Source organism: Chlamydotis macqueenii, chromosome 9, assembly GCF_036417535.1.
Source record: "Chlamydotis macqueenii isolate bChlMac1 chromosome 9, bChlMac1.mat, whole genome shotgun sequence".
NCBI classification, from domain to species: Eukaryota; Metazoa; Chordata; class Aves; order Otidiformes; family Otididae; genus Chlamydotis; species Chlamydotis macqueenii.
The window spans coordinates 15,306,845-15,327,475 of record NC_141564.1 but is presented as its reverse complement, the minus strand read 5'-3'; the positions used below and the strand labels follow the sequence as shown (position 1 = coordinate 15,327,475).

Genomic DNA, 20,631 nt, shown 5'->3' with positions numbered 1-20,631 from the left:
TGTGGTTATAGTTGCCATTCTTTATCGTTTTACCTTTTGTCCTAGATGTAAATAAAGAGCTAATTACAGTTAATCTCAGTGCAAGGGAATGAAATTTTTAAAGAGTGAAAAATAACTCCCATCTGTTAGACTTTCAGTAGCGTTTTGGGGTTTGCCTTCTACTCGGAAGGAAGCCAAAACTTATCTTGCTCAATTTGAAGTTTTCCTTGCAATATTTAAACTGGATTTTTAATAATTTAAAAAACAAACAGAAATGGAAATAGCTTTTCAAATTATGTTTGGCCATGTTCTTAATGTGCTGGTTGCTAAAACTTGAACAGCTCTGTCATATTCCTACTGAAATGAATTGAAATCCCACTACCAAATTCTATAGGAACAGGTTTGAGACCTTATTCTGGAAAACCATCTATTTTTCATAGTAGTGTATTGCATTTCTGTGTTTCCTGCCTGCTGGGGCTCCGTGTGCCCAGCCGACCAGCCCCAAAATGACTTGTTCCAAGGGAACTGCTGCTTAAGTAGTTGCTATTTAAGACAGGCTCAGAACCCAAGTTTTCCATGGTGGGTATGTGGCACATTTAGCCCCATCAGCTCCAGTGACTGCTGAGCTCAGGGAATTAATCTATACTTTGCACTCATATCTTATCTTTCATCTCAGCATCTCTAAGCACTTTAGAGACATTGAGATCCGCAGCTGTGGTGAGAGGTGGGGAGAGGCTGTTATTAAAGTGGCTAGGGAAACAGAGGCACAGATTTTGGAGGCTTCTACTAATGCGCTCCGCTCAGGGGACAGCCGTTTATAAGCTCTCTGATGCCTGATTATCAGAGAGGCACTACAGTTTTTCATGCGCTATGATTGGTGATTGATGCCTCTGTAGGTTTCATGTAGATTTACCAGAAACTCATATTGTTACCCTGAACTAGTAGACTGTTTTAAAATCTTCAACCTTAGAGACTTACAGAGACTTACTTAATGGCAGTAGCAGGAGGCCAGTTTTTTTTCTGGGGTTAGCCCTATCGCAAAAAGCAAATCTCGCAAGGAACCAAAAGTAAAACAACTTCACCTCCATCCCACCATAGTAACATCCAGGGCCTCACCTACACAAATTTGTTGTCAATCTGTTGATTCAAAGCTCTGGGCTTTGTAGAAAATACTTATTCTGACAGTAAGAGCTGTACAAATTCAGCCTAATACAAATAATAGGATTTGTTCTGTTGAGAAGTAGCTGCTTCCCCCCTCTTCCTTCAAGCACAGACACCTTCCAGTCCTTGCTTATACAGAGGAATCTGGATAATGAGAGGAGGATGTACGTGATGCTGCCCAAAGTGATAACATTGGTGGGCTGGGAAGGGGTTGTAAGGCACCCAGCATCACTGAATGAGCACAGATGTGCTGCTGGACCCCAAAATGTGTGGCTTTAGCAAATTCTGCTGGTTGTGGTTGAGTGGGGTGGAGCTGATGTGCTGGGGTGACTGAAGGACGTGTCAAAACTCAGACTCCACTGGGCTGACATCCCTATGGTCTGGGTTGTCTTTCCCTTTCTGTTCTCCTGCAAAAATAGCTGCAGCCTCAGTGCATTTACCTTTCTCCACCTTCCTTGTTCTCTCTTGCGTTGCTGTGTGGACTTTCGGGAGAATTCTGTTTAACTCTCACTTCTTGGGAGGTTGCACACATGCAGACATCCCTGACCTGAGGCCATGGAGAGGTGAAAATGCTTTTCTCCAAGAGCGTCCCCTTCTTCTGCTGTGGCACAGGGGAGGTGCATCTTGCCATTTCAGCCCTGCTGAATAGCCCTGGGTTGTGGCTACCTGGGAAGGCAATGTTTTCCCCCTTCAAAGCTCTTTTCTTTCTTTTTGCCCACCTTGTCTGTCAAGTATAATAACTCTGTAGTTGTTGACAAGAAGTGTCAAAGAGCAAGAGGCAAACTCAACCCAACTTTCCGAAGATACTCAGTGGTTGCTTCCTCTCAATGCAAGGAGGTGTGCCAGCCCAGGCCTTGGGTCAGTACAGGCTTGAGATTATGAAGGCATCCTCTTCATGGAGTTGAAAGTGCTTGGAAATGAAAATTTTGGAGACTTTTCAGCTTTTTGGCCCTTTACAGCAGGTTTTTAACACATAGCGGTATTTCCTCCTGTCACTGCTCCTTGTAGCCTTTGGAAATGTCAGCAGCGCATATATTGTCTTTTGTTTGTCATTCAGCTGGAGAAATGAATTCATTGCCCTCGTGAGATCAATCATATTCTCCCCAAATAATTAATATTGATGACAATCACAGCATAGTGCTGCCTGCAGCTCTCTCTCAGCCTTCCCACTGTGTAGGTACTGTGGGTCACAGAGCAGATCTTCTCATAGGAGGCTCCTGGACTTGAAAATTCAGGGTGCCATTGTTTGAAGGTTGAATTTAGAGCTGCACTGATGGGGTGAGCGCAGCCAGAGCCCAAGCAAATTCCCTGTGGTGGCGCAACCTTGTATTTGCAGAAGGAAATGTTAGAGACATGGGGAGCAAATGTGATACGCGTGACACGGGAAGGGTTGTCTCATTCTGTTTCTCTTTTCCTCCTTGTTTCTGTCTGAACCCAGATTTTTCTAGTCCCTGTGGCAGAGGGCAGCTGTACTGGGCTGACTGGGAAAGGACAGGCATGCAGAAGGAAGTTGCTGTGATGGTCAGCAGGAGGACTGGTGGGATGGGAAGGTGGAGGGCTGAAAGGACCTCTGGAGAACTGCTCGTAGGTGGGGGGTGTCCTGGGGGAGGCAGGCAGCTCCTGGGATTTCAGTGCCTTTGCTGTTCCTTTTCTATTGCTTTAAATTCTGCTGTGGATTGGTGTGTAAAGCACGCTTACAGAGCAGCCTGTCTGACCTGGGGGAGACAGAAGGAAGCATCTTCAGGTCTTATTCTTGTCGTCTTTTTCTTATAAGGCTAAATGTGATTAAATTAATGTGCTTAGTCTAAGTACCAGGTGTGGAAACACTGTGTGACTGGCCCAAACTTAAAACAGAAAAACAGCTGACTTACTTTTACCCTTGAGTATGTTGCTCATCCCAGGATACTTGGAGTCACCTGAGGAAATCCTCCTCTTGCACTGAAGGGAGAGTTGGAGATCAGGTCTTCGCCCCCGGCAGCAGACTGGGTAAATCTGCCAGCAGCACTGGAGACATTGCAGCCTGCCTGGGGATTTTGTGGCCACGGCATAGTAAAAGAGATGCTTGGGAAGGGGAGTGAAACACGGCGATGTTGTGCTTTGGAGCGTGGTGGTGCTTGGAGGCTTTTTGCCTGCTGTGTTCCTCTCTGGAGGAAGGAGAAGTGGAAGATGTTGGCTGAATATAAAGCAGCCATCCTGGGAATCTGGTCTGCAAGCTCTGAGGGCTGTAAAGGGGAGGAGATGAAGGGAAAGAGCAGGTATGTAGCTGGCAGCAAGGGCTTGAACTTAGGAAAAGAAACTCTTGAAGCATTTTTTTGAGACTGAGCCTTTTTGAGACTCAGCAGGGCTGGGTGCAGCCCCTGTTGTGACCGCAGGGATGTGCGGTGGGGCTGCAGAGCGCTGGCTGTGCCAGGCTGGGCTGGCGAGGAGACGCCTCTCCTGGGGAAGCTGCTGTGGGGTACGAGAGTCCCCGGCCGGTCCCGCAGAAGGCGGTAAGCCCAGCTGATAAACCTGCTTGAGCCTGCGTTGCATTTTCAGGATTTGGAGACTTGGGTTAAGCTCGCTTGGGGTTGCTGCTGTGCAGTCTGTTGCACAATGTGGACGTGCTGCTATGGCGTAACCTCTTAGTGGAGTTGCTTATATCTAAAAGCCATTAAAAAGGTCAGGAGGCAGAATTAAATGCTTGTTCTCAGGTGCTCCATGGGAACTAACCAGGACTCTTCCAGCGAGGGAGGAATCTCGCTCTGGATTCCTTAAGACTCCTCACATCTTTGAGCCTTGTTGCCTTGTTGGTTGTGGATTTCTTTTTTTTCTTTTCTTTTTTTTTTTTTTCTGTGCAAAGATTAGTTTGTCAGTTTATTTGCCAGTAGCGCGATATGTGGATATTTCTCAGAGCTCTCCTTTCACTATAACATCACCATCCAAAATAGAAGCATTGTGTCTGCCTTCACGGAAGGTCTCAGCTCTCTTTGAAGCTCTCTTGGAAGCTTTTCATTCCCTGGCTATTCAGACTTAAAAAATAGACTATCTTGGCTGGATACCTTTTGCTTGAGCACAGAAGTGCTCTTGTAGATTGGTGTTTGAACTGCTTGGTGGCCAGCGTGTATGCATTTGTAATCCGTGCTGTTTGATTTCATAGCTGTGGCTCAACCTGCCCCTCTTCAGCCCACTCCACAGATCTCTCGGTGACAGTCCCAGCTGTTTATTTGTCTTGTCCAGGTGTACATATATTTTAGAGAGGTGACAGATTATTGAGCTGGTTTATTTTAAATGTATGAAATGCAGCATGCTCTGCCTGCTAAACAGCTGCCAGAGTACAATCAACGGCACCCTGGGCTCCAGCAGAACAAGATCTGTAGTGTTTCTGCTTTGCCAAGCACTGAGAGGACCCCAGGAGGACTGCAAAGGGAAGGAGGGGATACTGACTTTCTTCAGATATATTTTTTCAAGCTCCGTAAGCTTCTTTCCACATGTCTAGATGGCGCTTTTTTCCTTTTCTCTGGAGAGGAGGGAAAAATAGCTCCTTCCCCTAAATTCTGATTGTTAATGTTAAGTCTGTTGAGCCAAAAGGACACCAGGAGATGGTATCTAAATGCCAACAGCGGATCGCAAATTCCCTGCCTGGCAATTGCCTGTGTCCCAAACATTGGCACTGGCAGAGGCAAATCTTGCACTACCAAGGAAGCTCCCAGTAAATGAACGTCTTCCCTGCTTTTCCTGAACGTCTGGGGCTGCTGCCTACTCTGCCCATGGGGGCTTGTGGTGCTCACTGAAGGTCGGCCTTGCTCCTGCAGTTTGTGCTGCTGTGTTGAAGGAGAAATAGCTTGGAATCCGGTGTGACGCGCTGCTGAGTTTGATCATCCCCATGTTGGGGATTTAGTAAAAAGTAATTATTAAAAAGCCAGCGGACTGCAGCCCTGGCCTGGATGTGCAGTGCAGGAGGCCAGGGAGGGGCACCGGTGAGTGACAATGGAGCCACTGCAGATGCCTGGTGTCATGTCCTCAGCTGGCAAAGAGCTGGCTGCACTGCTGACTGAGAAGACTGTTTCCAGATTTTTTGGGGGTTTGAGTTTCTTGTTCTGTTTTGGTTTGTTTGTTTTTTTTTGTTTGTTTGTTTTTTTTCTCTGCTGGGTACTCAGTAGCCTGAGCATAGAGCTGTGTATGAGCATCGTAGCTCCCCAGTGCCAGGAGCCAGTGCTCCCAGGTCCTTTGTGACACTGGTCAACTCTGGCCAAGGAAGACAGAAAATGATTTGTGCTAGCGACAGGGGAGACCTATCACCAGAGCAGCTTTCCATCTGACTACTGCTAGTTTGATTTTTTTTTTTTTTTTTTTTTTCTCTTTTCCCCTTTACAAAAGCAAGTGTTTGATATCTGCTGTGATTCTAGCTGGTGAAAAAGTTTGCCTGCTCAAATCTAAATGTTTCCTTTGGTTCTGATGATATAAATTGCTTTTATAATAGAAACACTTCAGAACAAAATCCTTTCAGCCCACTCTGTTGTCAGGCATATGATAGCCTGGTAAGTGCAGCTACCCTGGCAAAAGTGGGATTTCAGCATCAACCTCGCAGCTCCCTGCCTTGGCTGTGTCACCGTCAGATGCGCTGATTGGGTCATGCTTACGGCTCCCGCAATATCCCTGACGGTGGGCCAGGCTTCAGCTCTGGATGATTCCTACCGAAATATGCTTGGCTGTTAGGGAGCTGCTGCCAAGACAAATTGGGCTCCCTGCCCTTAGGAGAGATGTGAATGTTTTTCTGAGGGCAGCATTGGGGGCCCTTTTTTGGTCAGTGTGCCTGTGTTTTAAAGTGATGAGAGTGGCATAGCGTGCACGAGAGCAGAGAAAATGCTCTGAGCTGCTTACGGCGTTCATCATCAAGGGGCCTCTGGGTTTCCTCCCCATTCTGTTCCTGGAAGCTATCTGAGAAGGAAAATCTTAATGAACGTGCTAATTCCTCCTGGGGAGAAAAGGCTGGACTTCCGAAATCAGCGACCTGTCTTTCTACCCATGTCTCCAGGGATTTCGGTGTAACCTTACGTTGCTTAGGAGGGCTGTCTGCAGGACTGGCCAGCTCGCTGCAGGAGTGGCTCTGCTTCGGGCAGGGTACGAGAGGAAACACTGGCACTGTAGCGAAGGGCGGTGCCATGCGGTGCCCAAATGGCCTCCGGAGGAGAGGCAGGGGCAGAGAGATGCTGCACAAATCCCGGCTAAGTGGCACCGAGATGGTTTATGCTACAGTAATTCCCCCACTTTGTCTGACTTACTCCTGCACATACTGAAAAGCAGAAGTGTTTCCTGGAGGGCTGAAGGGCCTTTTCCCACTTTCCATTAGTGGTTTTGCTATTTCTTTTCTGTAGCTGCTTTTGCAGGCTGCCCTTTGTCTGCCTTTTGGATTCTTTGAATTTGTTTGGAGTGTACATCTATTTTCCCCGATAAGAAAACCCAGCAAACTCATTGAGCAGCCTTTTCCAATGCCACCACGTGATGATGCAGGGACCCAGGGCTCATGATGTGGGAGCACAGGAGCCGTGCCCCTCTCCTGAGCCCCCGCCCTGCTCTGCAGCCCGTCAGCCTTCAGCCCCAAGTCCACACGATGTAGAAGCAAAGTGTTTCCTAAGCTAGCCCACCCTGGTTTTGCTAGCCTTCCTGTATCTACATCCTTTTTTTCTGGGGCCAGTCCTGCACTCGCAGATCCTTTTGACTGAGAGGGGCTTGAGACAGAATTACAGGAAGAAAATAATATGTAAAACCTGCTCTGGCCAGTGTTATTTTTTTTTCCTCTTTCTGAAACTGCTTTATTTTAAATGCACTTTCAGCCAGAGCACTTAGTGGCAAGGTTTTGAAGGGCGCTTTTGTTCTGTGTACAGTGGTGTGACTTCTCGGTGAAAAGCAAAAAAAACCTGTCAGCTCTCCCTAGGTGCTTGTGGTTAGGAGGGACAAAGGCATTTTCTTGGAAAATGTGGCATTGTTCTGTAGAATTGGTACAGTGTCTTTGAGAATAGGTGCACAGTAGTTACTCTGAGTGCAGCTCTCTTCATTAATTATTTGACATCTGTCTTGGGTTTTATGATCGTTTGGAAAGTGTAGGCTTTGCAGAGTCCATGCTGCTAAAGGCAGGAGGGAATGATTCCTTCCCTAGGTCTCTTTGGGAAGGGTGTTTTATATGAAAATACTGAAGTTTCTTCTGACTTAAAGGCCGCTTCTGGGCAGTATCAAATGAAAAACCAAGCCTTTCCACCACCTCTGCTTTTAAGAACAGGAAACACTTCCATTACTGTGTTTCCCAACACCTCTCTTTTCTTTGCTCCCCAGTAGACAGAAGGTGAAAGCTTGAAGAAGAAAATGCTCAGGAACAAAAAGGAAACAATTTCTAATTTGAAACAAAATGAACATTTCATGTAAGTTCCTTAAAAAAACTATTCTGGCAACAGCAGTGATGGATTGTTTTCCCTAACTGCTCTATGAATTATTATTATTAAAATGTTAACTTACGGAGACATTGAGAGCACCTCGGAGTATATTGGTCTCATGAGAAGTTCCTGGAACGCTGAGGGTGTATCACAGCTCTTCAACTGCCTTCCCCTGCCTCTTGGCCGGTGCGGGCAGCGTGCTTCCCCGCCAGCTTCGCTTTTCCTTCTTGAAATGCCAACTCTGTGCACAGCCCTTCCGTCTGCATATCTGGCTGTTTTCACGTGTTATCTCTCCATTCACTGCTTCACCCTGCGTAGTAACTATCCTACAGAAATGTACACAGTTCTTATGCTTTTTCTTAACATACTCCTGCAAAATTCTAATATAGAAAGCATACAAGTAGGTTTGCTTGTGGAATGCAAGGTACAGCTCTGAGGGCAAAACTGTGTTCTGTTTTTTTACAGGCGGGCAGGAAGGATGTGGAAAATCTTTAGTTAGAACAATTTTAGCAGATCAGATCAAAGACCTGTTAGGCCAGTACTTTAGGGATTCGTCATGGAAATTTGAAGGCTGGTATAAATGAAATACATGTGAAAATGCATGCGTGTGAAGGCGTCAGAAGAAACAGCAGGACAGATGTTGAAAGAATACTGTATATTCATGTGGAAAACCAGGGAACAAGTCTTATAAGGAGCAGCTGAGAGAACTGGGGTTATTTAGCCTGGAGAAAGGAGGCTGAGGAAAGACGTTATTGATCTCTACAACTACATGAAAAGAGGTTGTAGCAAGGTGGGTGTCAATCTCTTCTCCAAAGTAACAAGCAATAGGATGAGAGGATATAGCCTCAAGTTGTGCCAGGGGAAATTTAGATTGGGTATTAGAAAAAATTCTTCACTGAAAGAGTTGTCAAGCACTGGAACAGGCTGCTCAGGCAAGTGGTTAAGTTACCATCCCTGGAGGTATTTAAGAGGCGTAGAGGACATGGTTTTGTGGGACTTGGCAATGCTAGGCTGACGATTGGACTCGATGATCTTAAAGGTCTTTTCTAAACTAAATGATTCTATGATTCTTCTGGCTGCTCTGACAGCCTGCTTTCTAGCTGTGGTGTGATTTCTGAGCTGGTATGCTCCTCTGCTCACTGATTTATTCCTAGCTCCCTTCAGTGTTTGCTTTTTATTTTGTTTGTTTGAATACTAGAGATGAGGTCTGTGACCTTTTTGGGTGGGTGAACCCCTCCACCGCAGCCTGGGGTTTGCACTCTCTGACCTCTGGCTCCCTCGGTTGCAGCCAGAGATGCTGGTGTTTCAGTGCAGCGATACTGAGTTGTGCAAGAACTTAATGAGACACCTCCAGAATTGCATTATACACAGGCAAAATGGCAACATGCTTTTTGATGTCACAAAACAAAGAAGCAGATTGCTGGAAAAGGCTGAGAAAACTGTTCTGTTCCTGGCAAGAGCGGGGTGGGTTGTAGTCCTGTGGCGTCAGGTTCTTGTGGCATTGCAAAATCTACCCTCTTTTTCTGCTGCTGAATGCATGCAATGCTCTTTTCCTGGGGACGCTGGCAAAATCACGTTCTCCTGCCCGCGAAGAAATGACGACGTTGTGTGACCACAGGACTGCTGTGGGAGGACCTCTCTCTTTGGGGTGTATCACAGATTTCGGGCCATTTAAAGCAAAGCATCACAGTGCTAGCAGCACTAGTACACTAGAATTGGTCCCCGTGCTGTTAGTAGTACAAACCATCAGATCCTGATTTTCTCTTTTTATTTATTTTTTTTTAAATAATCATGTGCCACAGGAACAGAGCTGGACTGCAGAAACCATCCTGCCCTACAGCCCTTTATCTTCTTCATTGTGTGTGCGAGCTCTCCATTTCCTTACCGAAGGGGGAGAATCCTCTTCCTTCATCTCAGCTGGCAAATGCTGGCATGGCCAGGGCATCCAGGAGGTTGCGACTGCTCCCCTTGGCCAGCCCTTGACTCTGTGCACGTGCCTCCCCTGGCCTGGTGTATTTTGTAGTGTGGGAGCAGCCAGGGCTGTGGTCAAGTGAGTCCCATTCCCATAATGGAGAAATTGCTGTAACCTGACAGGCTCTGTGTCCGTCTGTCTCCACGGATAAGAGCCTGGAATGAACCAGAAGTAAATCGCGCTGCACAGGGCTTCGGTTTTGTAGCTGGGTAGACCAAGAAGGAAGACTTTTCCTGCTAGCAGGCAGAGCATGGAAATCATAGATACCTTGCTCGTGGGAACAGAGACCTGGTGGCTCTGAGACAGTTGAAAGGAGCATGTTCCTATGAGCATAGTTAATGGCAGTAAATATTAGCTGGCTGCAGAGTTCATGTATCACTGAGTGAAACATAGTAGTTTATTTTGGCCTCGGGCCACGTAAATGGCCTTGCTGTAAACGAGAGAAACTCATCCAAAGTCAGTAGTTGTTCCTGCTTGCTTCACGGCTGAATTCAGTCTGGTTTGTGCAAAATGCAGGAGAGAATCACAGGAAAATAACAGTGATTTAGGACACGCTGTGCATTTATCTAATGACAAATGGAGAAGGAATCATGAGGGATCTTTATTATGGGAATGATTCCCCACCCGCAGCATTTACACTCCCTCTCTTCCAGTGTCTGAATTCCCCAAAGTTGCTCAATTCCTGCCAAAAGTGCAGCATTGGTTCTCTCTGTCCAATCTGATGGTGTAAAGATGTTTTATCTTACTTCAGCATTATCAGAGGGTAGGAGTACTTAATTTTATTTCCTCCCTATGGAGTCTTCTTCAATGATGTTGGGAGCTGGTTATAGATGGCAATAGAGAAGGGTTTGAGTAGTAGCTGGCATTGCAGTTTGGATGAAGGAGGCGGGTGATGACCAGCCCTCTCAACTGGACCCCAGGGAAGAAAACTCCCCTTCTCCCTGGCTTCTTGCCCATTTCTGAAGGCCTCATGGAGTCCAAGGCAATTTGCAGCACTTTGCGTGGACTGTGCGGGGAAGAGCAGGCTTGCTTCGGATTTCCGTTGTCTCTTCAAGATCAGCCCAGCAGAGGGAAAGCATTGTGCAAAGGCTTTTCAGATGCCAGCGTTGAAAAGGAAGGATTCAATATCTGCTGCTGGATTTTCAGTAGTACAGTTCACGTCCCATTCTTGTTAATCTCTCCAGTCTGTGCAATCTTAGGTGCTCTCTGCTTATGCTTGAAGCCCTTCTGCTTAATGCATGTATTATGAACAGGTTTAGGAGGGGCATGTTGAAGGGAGCTCTGTGGCTTCTCTCCCCACCATTTGAGCCCACCCTGATGGAGCAGATTTCCCTGTCATCTCACAAGCATGCTCCTGACAGTATCACCGTGCTCATTACCGCATCTGCCCGGTGGAGCCGAGATGCTTTGATGAAGTTCAGCCTTTTAACCACCTCTTCTCCCTTTGTGATCTGACAGCACCCAGGAATATCAAATGCAACGTTCACCCTGTTAATGAGAGCATCTAGTAAATGTCAGCTTTTGTGACTACCAGCTTATAAATTGCATCCTAGAAAGACAGGGGAATTTAATTCTAGTACATGAGCGGCTCTGAGACCTGAATGCCAGACACTGGAGCGGGTGGCGAATGAAACTGGCAGTGTACGTTTATCTCAAATTACAAGAAATTGTGCTCTGTAGGAAGAATAGAGAAGTCTGGGATGGTTTTCTGCCTATCAGCGCTGCTTCAAAAGTATGAACCTTAATTCAGATAATTTCTGAAAAGCATACAAACTTGGCACTTGTTTACTCCTGTGAGGTGGCCATTCCAAGGAGGGTTTGACTGGCTAAAGCTGGAGCCTTGTCCTACCTTGACCTGCCTGCAGGAATGCGGTGAATCAGTCAGGACTCTTTGCAGGTCACCAGCAGGCAGACCTTGCAAATTCGGACTGCACCACTGTTGTTGTCATGCCAAACTGTCAGACGTGTTCAGTGCAGATGTGCTTCAGCTGCTGCTCTCCATTGCAAGTGCTTTTTGCACTCATTCTTAAAAATGAGTGTGTACACTGGCAGAATGAAGTCTCAGCAAAGGACCTTAGTGTTCTGAGAGCCAAAGCTTTGGATTTCTAGCCTGCAAGCATCTACCTGACTCGTGCTCATGGACATAGACTATTCCAGTGGCTTAAGTCAATGAGCTTGGCTGTCCTCTCCTGAGCCATCACCTCCCAGGCTTGGAGAGCTCATGCAGCTGCCTGCAGGCAGGACAACACTGCCATACAGATGCTTTTCTTAAGGAATCTTAATGAAATAAAAAAAAGAATATACCAGAATTAAAGGGTTATTGGGTGGGCAGAGGAATAAACACATACTTGTTAAAAAATTGTCTGCAATGATGAAATATCGTAAAATAACCCAAAGCTCTGTGTGTGCTTTGTTGCAGCAGGATGAAGATGGTCGGTGCCCTCCTGGTTACGCTCTGGCTGTGCATGGTCACCCTTGGCAGCGGCTCTGGTAAGGACATGGCACGCAATGGGTTTGCCCACTTATCACAGGAAGAGCTCATCTGAAGCTAGAGAAAGAAAACTGGCTGCAGTGTTTTTAAGCATTCCCGGTATTCCTGGATGAAATGGTCACGTGTAAAATACTTTAGCAAAATGCACAAACAGGATGTTAGTTCTGTGTGGGTGTTGTATAATGCTCACGTATAGAGGCTATGAGCACGGTGCAAACGGGTGCATGAGCAAATAGCAATCAGCACCATTTTGCTTTGCAAATTCAAGCTGCCCGCTTGGTCAGTATTGTTGTTCCCCTTCCGTGAGAGGTGAAAGCAGGGCTCTGCACATGGTGCGGACTTGGCACTGAGCTGCACACAGGACCTGGACTTGAACGTGAACTCTGCTGTTCCTAGTTGGATCCAGAGCAGGTTGAGATTCTGGCTCTTGCATTCTGACTCATGCCTCAGCAACACAAGAGGAGCGGGGAACTTCTTGAGTAAGAGGAGCTCTCATACCCATCTCACTGAGTCACTTTCCTGACAGGAAATATGTTGTCATGCTCGCAGCTCCTTTGGCACACATTCAGCCCAGCTCTTGTGAAGAGGCAGATTGTGTGTGTCTCGGCTCCGGACTTCCTATTTGGGGGTGGAAGGAGACAGCATGATTTGCAGGAGGCGAGGGGAAAGGGGGAGGGAGGAAAGAACAGGCTCTGGCTTTATAGGGGGAAATGTTCAGAAATAAGGGCTGTCAGAGGGCTGAGCAAGTCCCCTCGTGAGCCCTTGCCCCTCTGCAGTGCTGGCAAACAAGTAGCTCTAATACCCTGAGCAAATGAACAGCTTTTGTATTGTTGTCTCTTGGACTGTGCTGAATTATCAGAGCCAGATTCACAGCATGCATCTCAAAGTTCATCGCAGAGGCTGAAGGGTGGGAGGCTTTTCTCCTCAGGTTGCCCAAGGGCTGCAGGCATTCACAGTAGGGTGTAGCCTTCAGTAGGGGATGTCCTGTCCTGGCTAACAGGGGCCGGGTGGAAGTGGTGAGCAATGGGGAAACAGCAAAGGAAAAATAATGTATGGCCCAGGTCTCCTGTGCTAAGCCCTAGGTAGTAGAAGTGTCTGGGGAAGAAGGGACTCAGCGGCGTGGATTGCCCCTGCTTGCTGGGAAAATCCCCGCTTTGCGTGTGTTTCTGGACGTGCTGTTCTGCTCTCCACCAACGCAATATCCTCCTCCCGCTAAGGCAGTGTTACGACACCCCACGTGCAGTCATCTCTGGCTTTTTCAGAAATGAGAGGTAGGTGCCGTTGAATCGAGATCTCCCAGCAGCTCTAAAAGCTGAGGCTGTCAGCTGGGAGCCATGAATTGAGGACTCTGGCATTTGGGTCGCACAGGCTCGTGCCAAGTGATCTGGCAGCACCCTCTATGCTTTTCTGTGAGGTGTTTAGTGCTTTTAAAATATTGTTCCTTTAGCAGAGGTTTTCTGCACAGGATAGTTAGGGCTCTTGTAGAGTGCTGCAAGAACAGAAGTGTCAAAGGATGATGCGTGGGACACACGATCAGTTAAAATACATTTCTTCTGCAAATCCACTATATACGTGTTTAATTTTCTGCAGTTCTGTGGGTGACAGACCCACTCTTGAGTTCAGACCTTCCTTTTTGTTCCATGGACATCATAAACCACTTCGGGCTGTCAGAACGTCTTTTGTTATTTGTGATGGGCTTGGATGGCTGTTTGTACTTGGATGGAGGGTCAGCCGTCTGTGCAACCCTCTGTTGCACTGTGGGGTTTCCTGGGACTGGCACCAAAAGGCAACTGGAGCTTGGTTCACCCTTGCAAAGTCATAAACACAGACCAGTGTGGGAGACTGGACATGCTATGATAACCTTACAGCATTTGGGCTTGCTTTTTCGTCTCAGACCAAGGAGTGTAGGTGGGGGGAGCAGAGCAGAGGTTATCTGGAGGGAACGCGGAAGGGCTGGGTGCAGTCTGCAGCTGGCCCAGTGGTCTAACACCACTCAAGGCCATGGAGATGGGTTAGCTCTCACCAGGGAACCTAGCTCTGGGGATATTTAAGATGTGTAACTTGGTAGGGATTCGTCGTTTCAATTGCATCTTTTTCTGTGCTTTGCTGTAACGGTCACATATATGCTGTATTGTCAGGACCAGCTCTCTCCCCAGCCCAGGCTGACTGGGGGCTGGGGAAGGCTGGAGGCAGGGGCAGGAGTCCTCTCGCAGTTTGCTGCTGCTTCTGCCTGCCTCCGTGGTCTTTCCCGGGGGAGCAGCATGGTCAGCAAGGCTGACCGGACTGCCCTGAGTCAGCTCTGCTGAGTCTCGAGCTCTCTGAGGGGATGAAAAGTAAAGATTTACTAAATTTTAGCTGTAAAACACCAGCACTGCTCCAGCAATAATGCAGACAGCCTTTCCATCCAGTTCAGCCAGTATGGCTGACAGTCTCTCTGGCAGCATGTCAGAAAGCTTCAGCGTTGTGCTTCACTCTGCTTCTTATGGGAGAGACAAATCTGCAAACTTTTTTTTTTTTAAAAAAAATTTTGCCAAGAGCACTGTGGCTCTAAACATCTGTTCTTTGGGCTCTGCTGTTTCTGTTGTGAATGGAGGCTGCTGCTGAAACAAAATCGTTTGCCGAAAGGAAGCCACAAGCTGGAAGGGGAAAGAAATGTGATTTGAGTAGTAGAGTGTAAAAGACTTGGAGTCTGAGACTGAATTTGTGCCTGAGTGTGCTACTTGCTCATATGCTGCATGCTTGGACAAATCTTTTCTGGTCTTGAGAATATAGATGATCTGCAGTGCCTGGATTTGAATTCCCTGCTTGTACCCTTTGGGACATTGATTACAATGGTACTTGGGGTCTTCTGCTTTCTTTGCTTCAGCTAAGCCATCCTGAAGATGGGAAAAAGGCTTAGATCTCTGGGCTGGTGTTGTAGGATGCTTAATGAACCCAGATGTTCTGATATCCAGAGAAGGACAGCAAAAACCGATGAACCCAGTTTTGGTCTTACAATGATTTCCTTGATGTTACTGAAGTCACAAATACACGCTGGCTTAAAAGAGATGAAACACCAGTCGGACAAAGAGCGTAACAGCTGATGTGAATATGGAATAATGTTCTCTCCGTGTTTCCAAATGAACTGGCCTATGCTAGATACTGACTGACTTAAAAGAGGTGGCCATAGTCCTGCTTCTTGCTCCTTGTTTCTCTCTTTGCTAACTAAGCTGTGCTCTCATTCTCCAAGAAGTCTTGGCTTTCACAGGGCAATGGCTGGGGAGAGCATCACAGGTAAATGCTGTGCATAAACAGCCCTTTGGTGGGAGGAAGCCTCGTGTTTGTGCAGGAAACCCCTCCAAGAGCTCCCCTAGGGGCTATCAGGCTGTGTGGGAGGATAAGCCCAGGACTGGGGCCAGCTTCTGCCTAGTGACACTCACATGGCAGGCAGTGGCTGTAAGGCAGCCAGGAGCCTCTGTCCCAGGAGTTTTTTTTCAGGTTTTGCTGTTATTTGCTGGATTGTGAGCATGTCTTTTACACTCCCCCATACACGAGGCTCTCCAGCACTGGTTTTGTCCCCTCTGAAATCAGCTCCAAAGCACCAGACATCACCAGTGCTTCTGGATTCAGGCAGCAGCTGGAGCAGCAAAGCTCAGAACGCAGCGAGCCAGAAACCGAGGTCCGGCTATGGAGGTCAGAGCTGCCACCTGCACCATCTCTCCGGAGTGCCAGTCTGCGCTGTGTCTCTCTCTTGCATTTAGCAGAGAGGCAGAGTAGTTACTTATGGCCAGAGGAAATTCGCAGATTAATAAATTACTGTCTGTAAAACACTTTGAAGATGGAAAGCCCTGTGCAGCTCCTCAGGATTATTACTATATAGCTCGTATTCTACTGATGGGGTTCCAATGGCCTTATTTTCCTTATGATTTGTGACAGCCCCAGAAGCTGAAAAGCTTATTTTAGTGTGTAAAGTCAAAAGAAAAATAGATTAAACTGCATTATTGTTTTCTAAAGAGACTAAATCCCTCCCTTCTCATCTTCTCCTGGGATTTCCTGACTTCCTCCTACTCTTCCAATCTCAGCTTCTTGCTGTCCTAATTTAGGACATGATTTTATAACCATCCATACCCATCTGTGAGTTACTGCAGTTGTAGAAGTTTGTGGTGCTTGGGGGCATGAAGTTATTCAACACCGAGGGTTCTGAAAGGTGCATAGCCCTGAAGTGGATGGAGATAAAACCTGCGGAGCGGAGCTGGCCTGGGTGCAGACGTGTAACCGCAGCCACCAGCCTCTCTCCGCACGAGGCAGTTGTGCCTGCTGAGGAGATAAGACCTCCTGTCTGCTTCTCGTCAGCTGAGGAAATAGGTTGTGAGGGGTGAGTTTTGTGCAGGCGTCAGTGTGACATGACCAGTCTGCACTGAAGTGCAGAAACCTGTGGAGGAAAGCAGCCCATTTTGGGTGTGTGCTGATGGATGATTGTTTATATCTCTGTGTATATCAAATAGAGCGTCAGGGAGGGGACATTGGGGACCTGCCTCTTACGCTCCTTATCCCTCACCTCCCCTCGCTGCAGCAGCACAGCATCTGCTCAGTCTCATGTGTTTTATCGCACACAAGTGGCTTCTGTCAGGTCTGTAGACCCTTGCAGTGCATTTTTACTGCCTGCTGCATTTTTTTCAGTTCCCATCCTCATCCAAGGACAACTGCTGCAGTGTGGGGGGTTTTTTGTTTTGTTTTGTTTTTTTTTTATGTACACGTCCCTGTGGATGTCTGTGGTGGGCAGTGCAGAATTGTTGACTGCGTTTTAAAGCAGCCAACAGAGACCCTGGCAAAGTGCAATCACTAGGCTGTGTGGGTTTAACTTAGCACCACTGTGGCACAGCCAGGAGTTGAGCCTGGACCTTATCGAGTCCCAGTCTGATGTCCCAGGCACACAGAAGAGCCCCTGCCAGCTGGAGCACAGCTCCATGGTGGTTCTAATCAGGTAAACCTCTGTCTCGTGCTGCCTCTCCTACCGATAACTTTGCACTGGGCTGTTCCGTTTCCTCTCTCTGTCTCCTCATCCCGTGCTGCTCTGCTTTGCTTCACACAGCAATTTCCTCAATGAAGCAGGATGGAAAGTAGCTATTTGCTCCTTTTCTCCTTCAGGCTTTGAAGCAGTTTATATTGTTTTGATCTCAATTTAAAAAAAAGCCTCCAGGAAAACATGTCAAGCTTGCTAGAGAAAACCGAACACTTTTTTTTTTTTTTTTTTTCCTTTGGGTTTCTTGTTTGTTTGTTTGGCCTAGTTGCTGGAGGTAACCAAAATACTCTGTGCCGCATACTGTAAACACAGCTTTACGCACAGATAGAGAGTGAAGGGATGGAGCTCACTGTGGAGGAGTTTTAAAAGACACAAACAGCAGCTCCCCCTCCCCACGTTACAGGCTGTGCTCAATTAGGTAAGGAAACTCGGAGTTAGGAGCTATGGGGTCTGTTAAAGAATCACTGTTTTTTGGATATCATTCCTTGGCTGCTTCCTCAGAAGTTCTGGCTGTGCTGAAGTCAACAGAAGTTTACGTGGTCAGCTGGTTTTGCATTATTTTGGCAGAGGCAGACCATCACACCTGCTCAAACTAGGCTTTCAGGATCTGATGTTAAACAATCACAATGTACAAGTGCTTTTGGAAATGATGAGCTGTTCTGCAACAGAAAGTCCTTTTCCTTTTTCCTTTCTTGGCTGTCCTGTCTATTTAAATGACAAAAGCGGTTGGGGAGAGAGAGAGAGAGACTCCATCCTTGTGTGCAGCATCCAGTGGAGCTGCTTCCGTGGAGGCATCGCAGCTCAGTGGCGACACGGGATGAATACAGTGAGACTTAGGAGAAGCCTAAATCCACATTGCTGGTGCCATTGCATCAGAACCATGTGGAGAGGACCAGGCTGTGTGTTGAAGCTGATCACAGGGAGGTTTTTGCCAGGACCACTTCCGCTTGCTTGCTCTGTTGGAGAGGCTGTGGGAAGAAGGCAATGACGTTATGATAGGGGCTTTCTGATGTGTTCCACTGAAAGTCAGATTATAAATTCCTGCAGAGTTCGTGCAGCTTCCAGGCTAAACCTCCAAGGCAACGCTGAACTACAACCAGTCTTCAGGCATTCTCTGACCACCGTCACCGCTTCAGAAACAGTGGGAGCAAATGGTGAGAGGTAGCTGGTCTTGGGAAACGCAGCCCTGCCACACTGCCTTATTTGCTGAGCAAAGTATGGAGGCAGGGAGCACAAGTTGGTCTTGTGCAGGATGTGCACATACAAGGAAAAACGAAGATACAGTGAAAGAGTGTGTGCTCCTGGCACCAGCGTAAGTGGAAGGCGCACCCACGCGTGGCAGCTGGCCACAGCTGGGACTTCCTATGCTGACAGTGCTGCCTCCTCCATTCAGCCTGACTTCCTCTGCTTCCTTCTCACTGACTGCTGTGAGCCTGAAAGAGGGTGGAGGGAAGAAAAAAAAAGGGAGTAATGATTAATTCTCACTTAATCGCTTAGCGTGGCCAGCTTTTTCTGCCTTGTTAATGCTGATTCTTGCATCAAGCTAACCACTGGCCTGGCCGCGCTCCCCAGTTGAAGGCTGACTTATATCAGCTTTGCTTTGAGATAATGCAGCAGCAGTGGTGGCCGAAGAAAGTAGGAAGCTGTTGAGATAGTGCAGCCCCATCTGATGCTACTGCTGAAATGGCGTGGGGAAGAGGAGCCTGCCGTGTCGTTCAGCTGGCAGCATTGATGGCTGTGTGTCCTGCTGCCACTGCGCTGTCCCACTCTGTGTGCAAAGCAGGCCCCCTCCCAAGATGAGAGATGGTTAAAAAGGGCGTATCAATTTGGCAAATGGCAGGGTAACTTGTGCCGGCATGATAGATCGCCTCTCGCAAGAATGGCTCTTTAAAATTTCAGTGGAGAAATAATAACAAGGGGAAGCCTTGTTTGTAGCCCCAGAGAGGAAGGGCTGGAGGCCATGTGGTTTTGGTAGAGTTTTGGTGTTTGAGAACTCTTTTTAAATGGAAATACTTAAAATGACTGCATGGAAGTGCCAAACTGTGTGGAGGAAACAGGACAGCATTTCTTCATGTGGCCTTACTCTGGTTTTCTTTTTTAATCCATATGTTAAACAGTTTGTCTCTTCTTGAAAAATCCAAATAATTGCACCAATCTTATCTCTGCTTTGACTGTGTGGGTGCTTGTAATGGGTGCTGCAGGAGCTCTCAGGAGCGTTTCAGGTGTGTGTATTCAGAGCTCTGTTCCCAAGGGGGTAAATCAGTGCAATAAGTGGAAGGTTGGGAAAGGTTTCCAGAAATGTCTGTTTTCACCTTTATACAGCTAAGCAACATCATTATTTTTTTTTCTTCTCTACTTTGCATCTGAAGAAGCTACTTTGTTCAGCTGTGTTTGATTTCTGAGGAGGCGTCTGGTTTGGGATACATGGTGTTTAAGGACATTGTAACACCAGATTCAGAAACAGGACAGATCTGAGTATTTCTGTGAGAGAAGAGGTTTCTATCCCTCGTATCAGTAATAGATAACCCTGTAAACACGGATTGCAACACACAGTCCAAGCAGGGAAGACATCTTTGCCAGTTTACCTCCTTCCCAGTGCGCATCAAGGAGAAGCAGCAGCGCAGCAGTCCGCTCTTGTCTTTATCTAAGACACATGAAATCAAGATGAGCATCCTCATGTTTCTGTCTGTACTTTCTCTTCCAATGCTGGAGGTGGGTGTTTCCTTCTACCATGCAGCCTCCCTCCAGCCTGTGTAATCCTCATCCTTTTTCCCAAGCAGGGCTGCAGAAACAGGACTGTTTCTTGCCTTTTTCCTGCATTGTCTGTCACAAGTAGGTATTATGGGTCACAGGCTGCCCTGCTGTGTGATTACAGAGCCCCCAGCAGTCAGAGGTGTCAGTTGAGGCATCTGCGATGTACCTCACCAATAATGGAAAAAGGATGGCTTCTTTCAAAAGTATTTTGCAGAGATGTTTCTAGGAAAATGCATTTGTGGGGTGGTGGATTTCTAGAGAATTTTCTTGTTGCCCTCTGTTAGGTGTGCAGTTGCATGTAGCTCCCCCATCTCTTCATTGGTTTCCATCTGCTAGTGAATCCCTGAAGTCAGAGCAAGAATACTGATCCCACTTAATTTAGTCAGGACCTGTTCTTGACTCAAACAACTATTTTGTGCAGGATAAATTTCAAGTGAGAAAAAACTCTCTTCCTAGGCGTAGACAGTGAAAACAAGTGTGAGTCGCTGCAAATGGGCACAGCACCATAGAAATTAGTGCTGTTTCTCACAATTATATCTAGATTTTTGCGTCTTCATTCTGCAATGTCCCATCAGATATTGTTACTGAAGTCAGGATATATCAATATGTGTGTGTGTGTATATATATATATATATATATATGTTGTTTTTGTTTTTCATAGCGGGAGCTGCTTTATGCCAGTGAGGCTCAGTGTGAAATCGTGTCATTTTTTTCAGGCTGTCTCCGGTTTAGACTGACATCCAAGTAGCTGCATGCTGGTGTTAGCAGCAAATACCCTCTGAATAGCCAATGAAGGTTAAAATAGTGGACGGGGCACAAAATGTTGCAGGGAGCTGTTGGGTGCAAATGAAATTATAGTAATGTG

General features: G+C 47.0%; 1 protein-coding gene across 4 annotated transcripts in view; it reads left to right on the top strand.

The window, feature by feature from the left end:
• Positions 1-20,631, top strand: part of IL1RAP (interleukin 1 receptor accessory protein) — a 49,341-nt gene that overhangs the window by 4,748 nt on the left and 23,962 nt on the right. For 2 of the 4 annotated variants that reach the window (XM_086754799.1, XM_086754800.1), the window contains exon 2: positions 11,942-12,009. In XM_086754799.1, the coding sequence (XP_086610925.1) occupies positions 11,943-12,009 (67 nt within the window). In that variant the 5' untranslated portion in view covers position 11,942. Of the gene's footprint in view, positions 1-11,938; positions 12,010-20,631 lie in introns of all 4 variants that reach the window. The other 2 variants (XM_086754798.1, XM_086754801.1) reach the window with 1 other exon arrangement.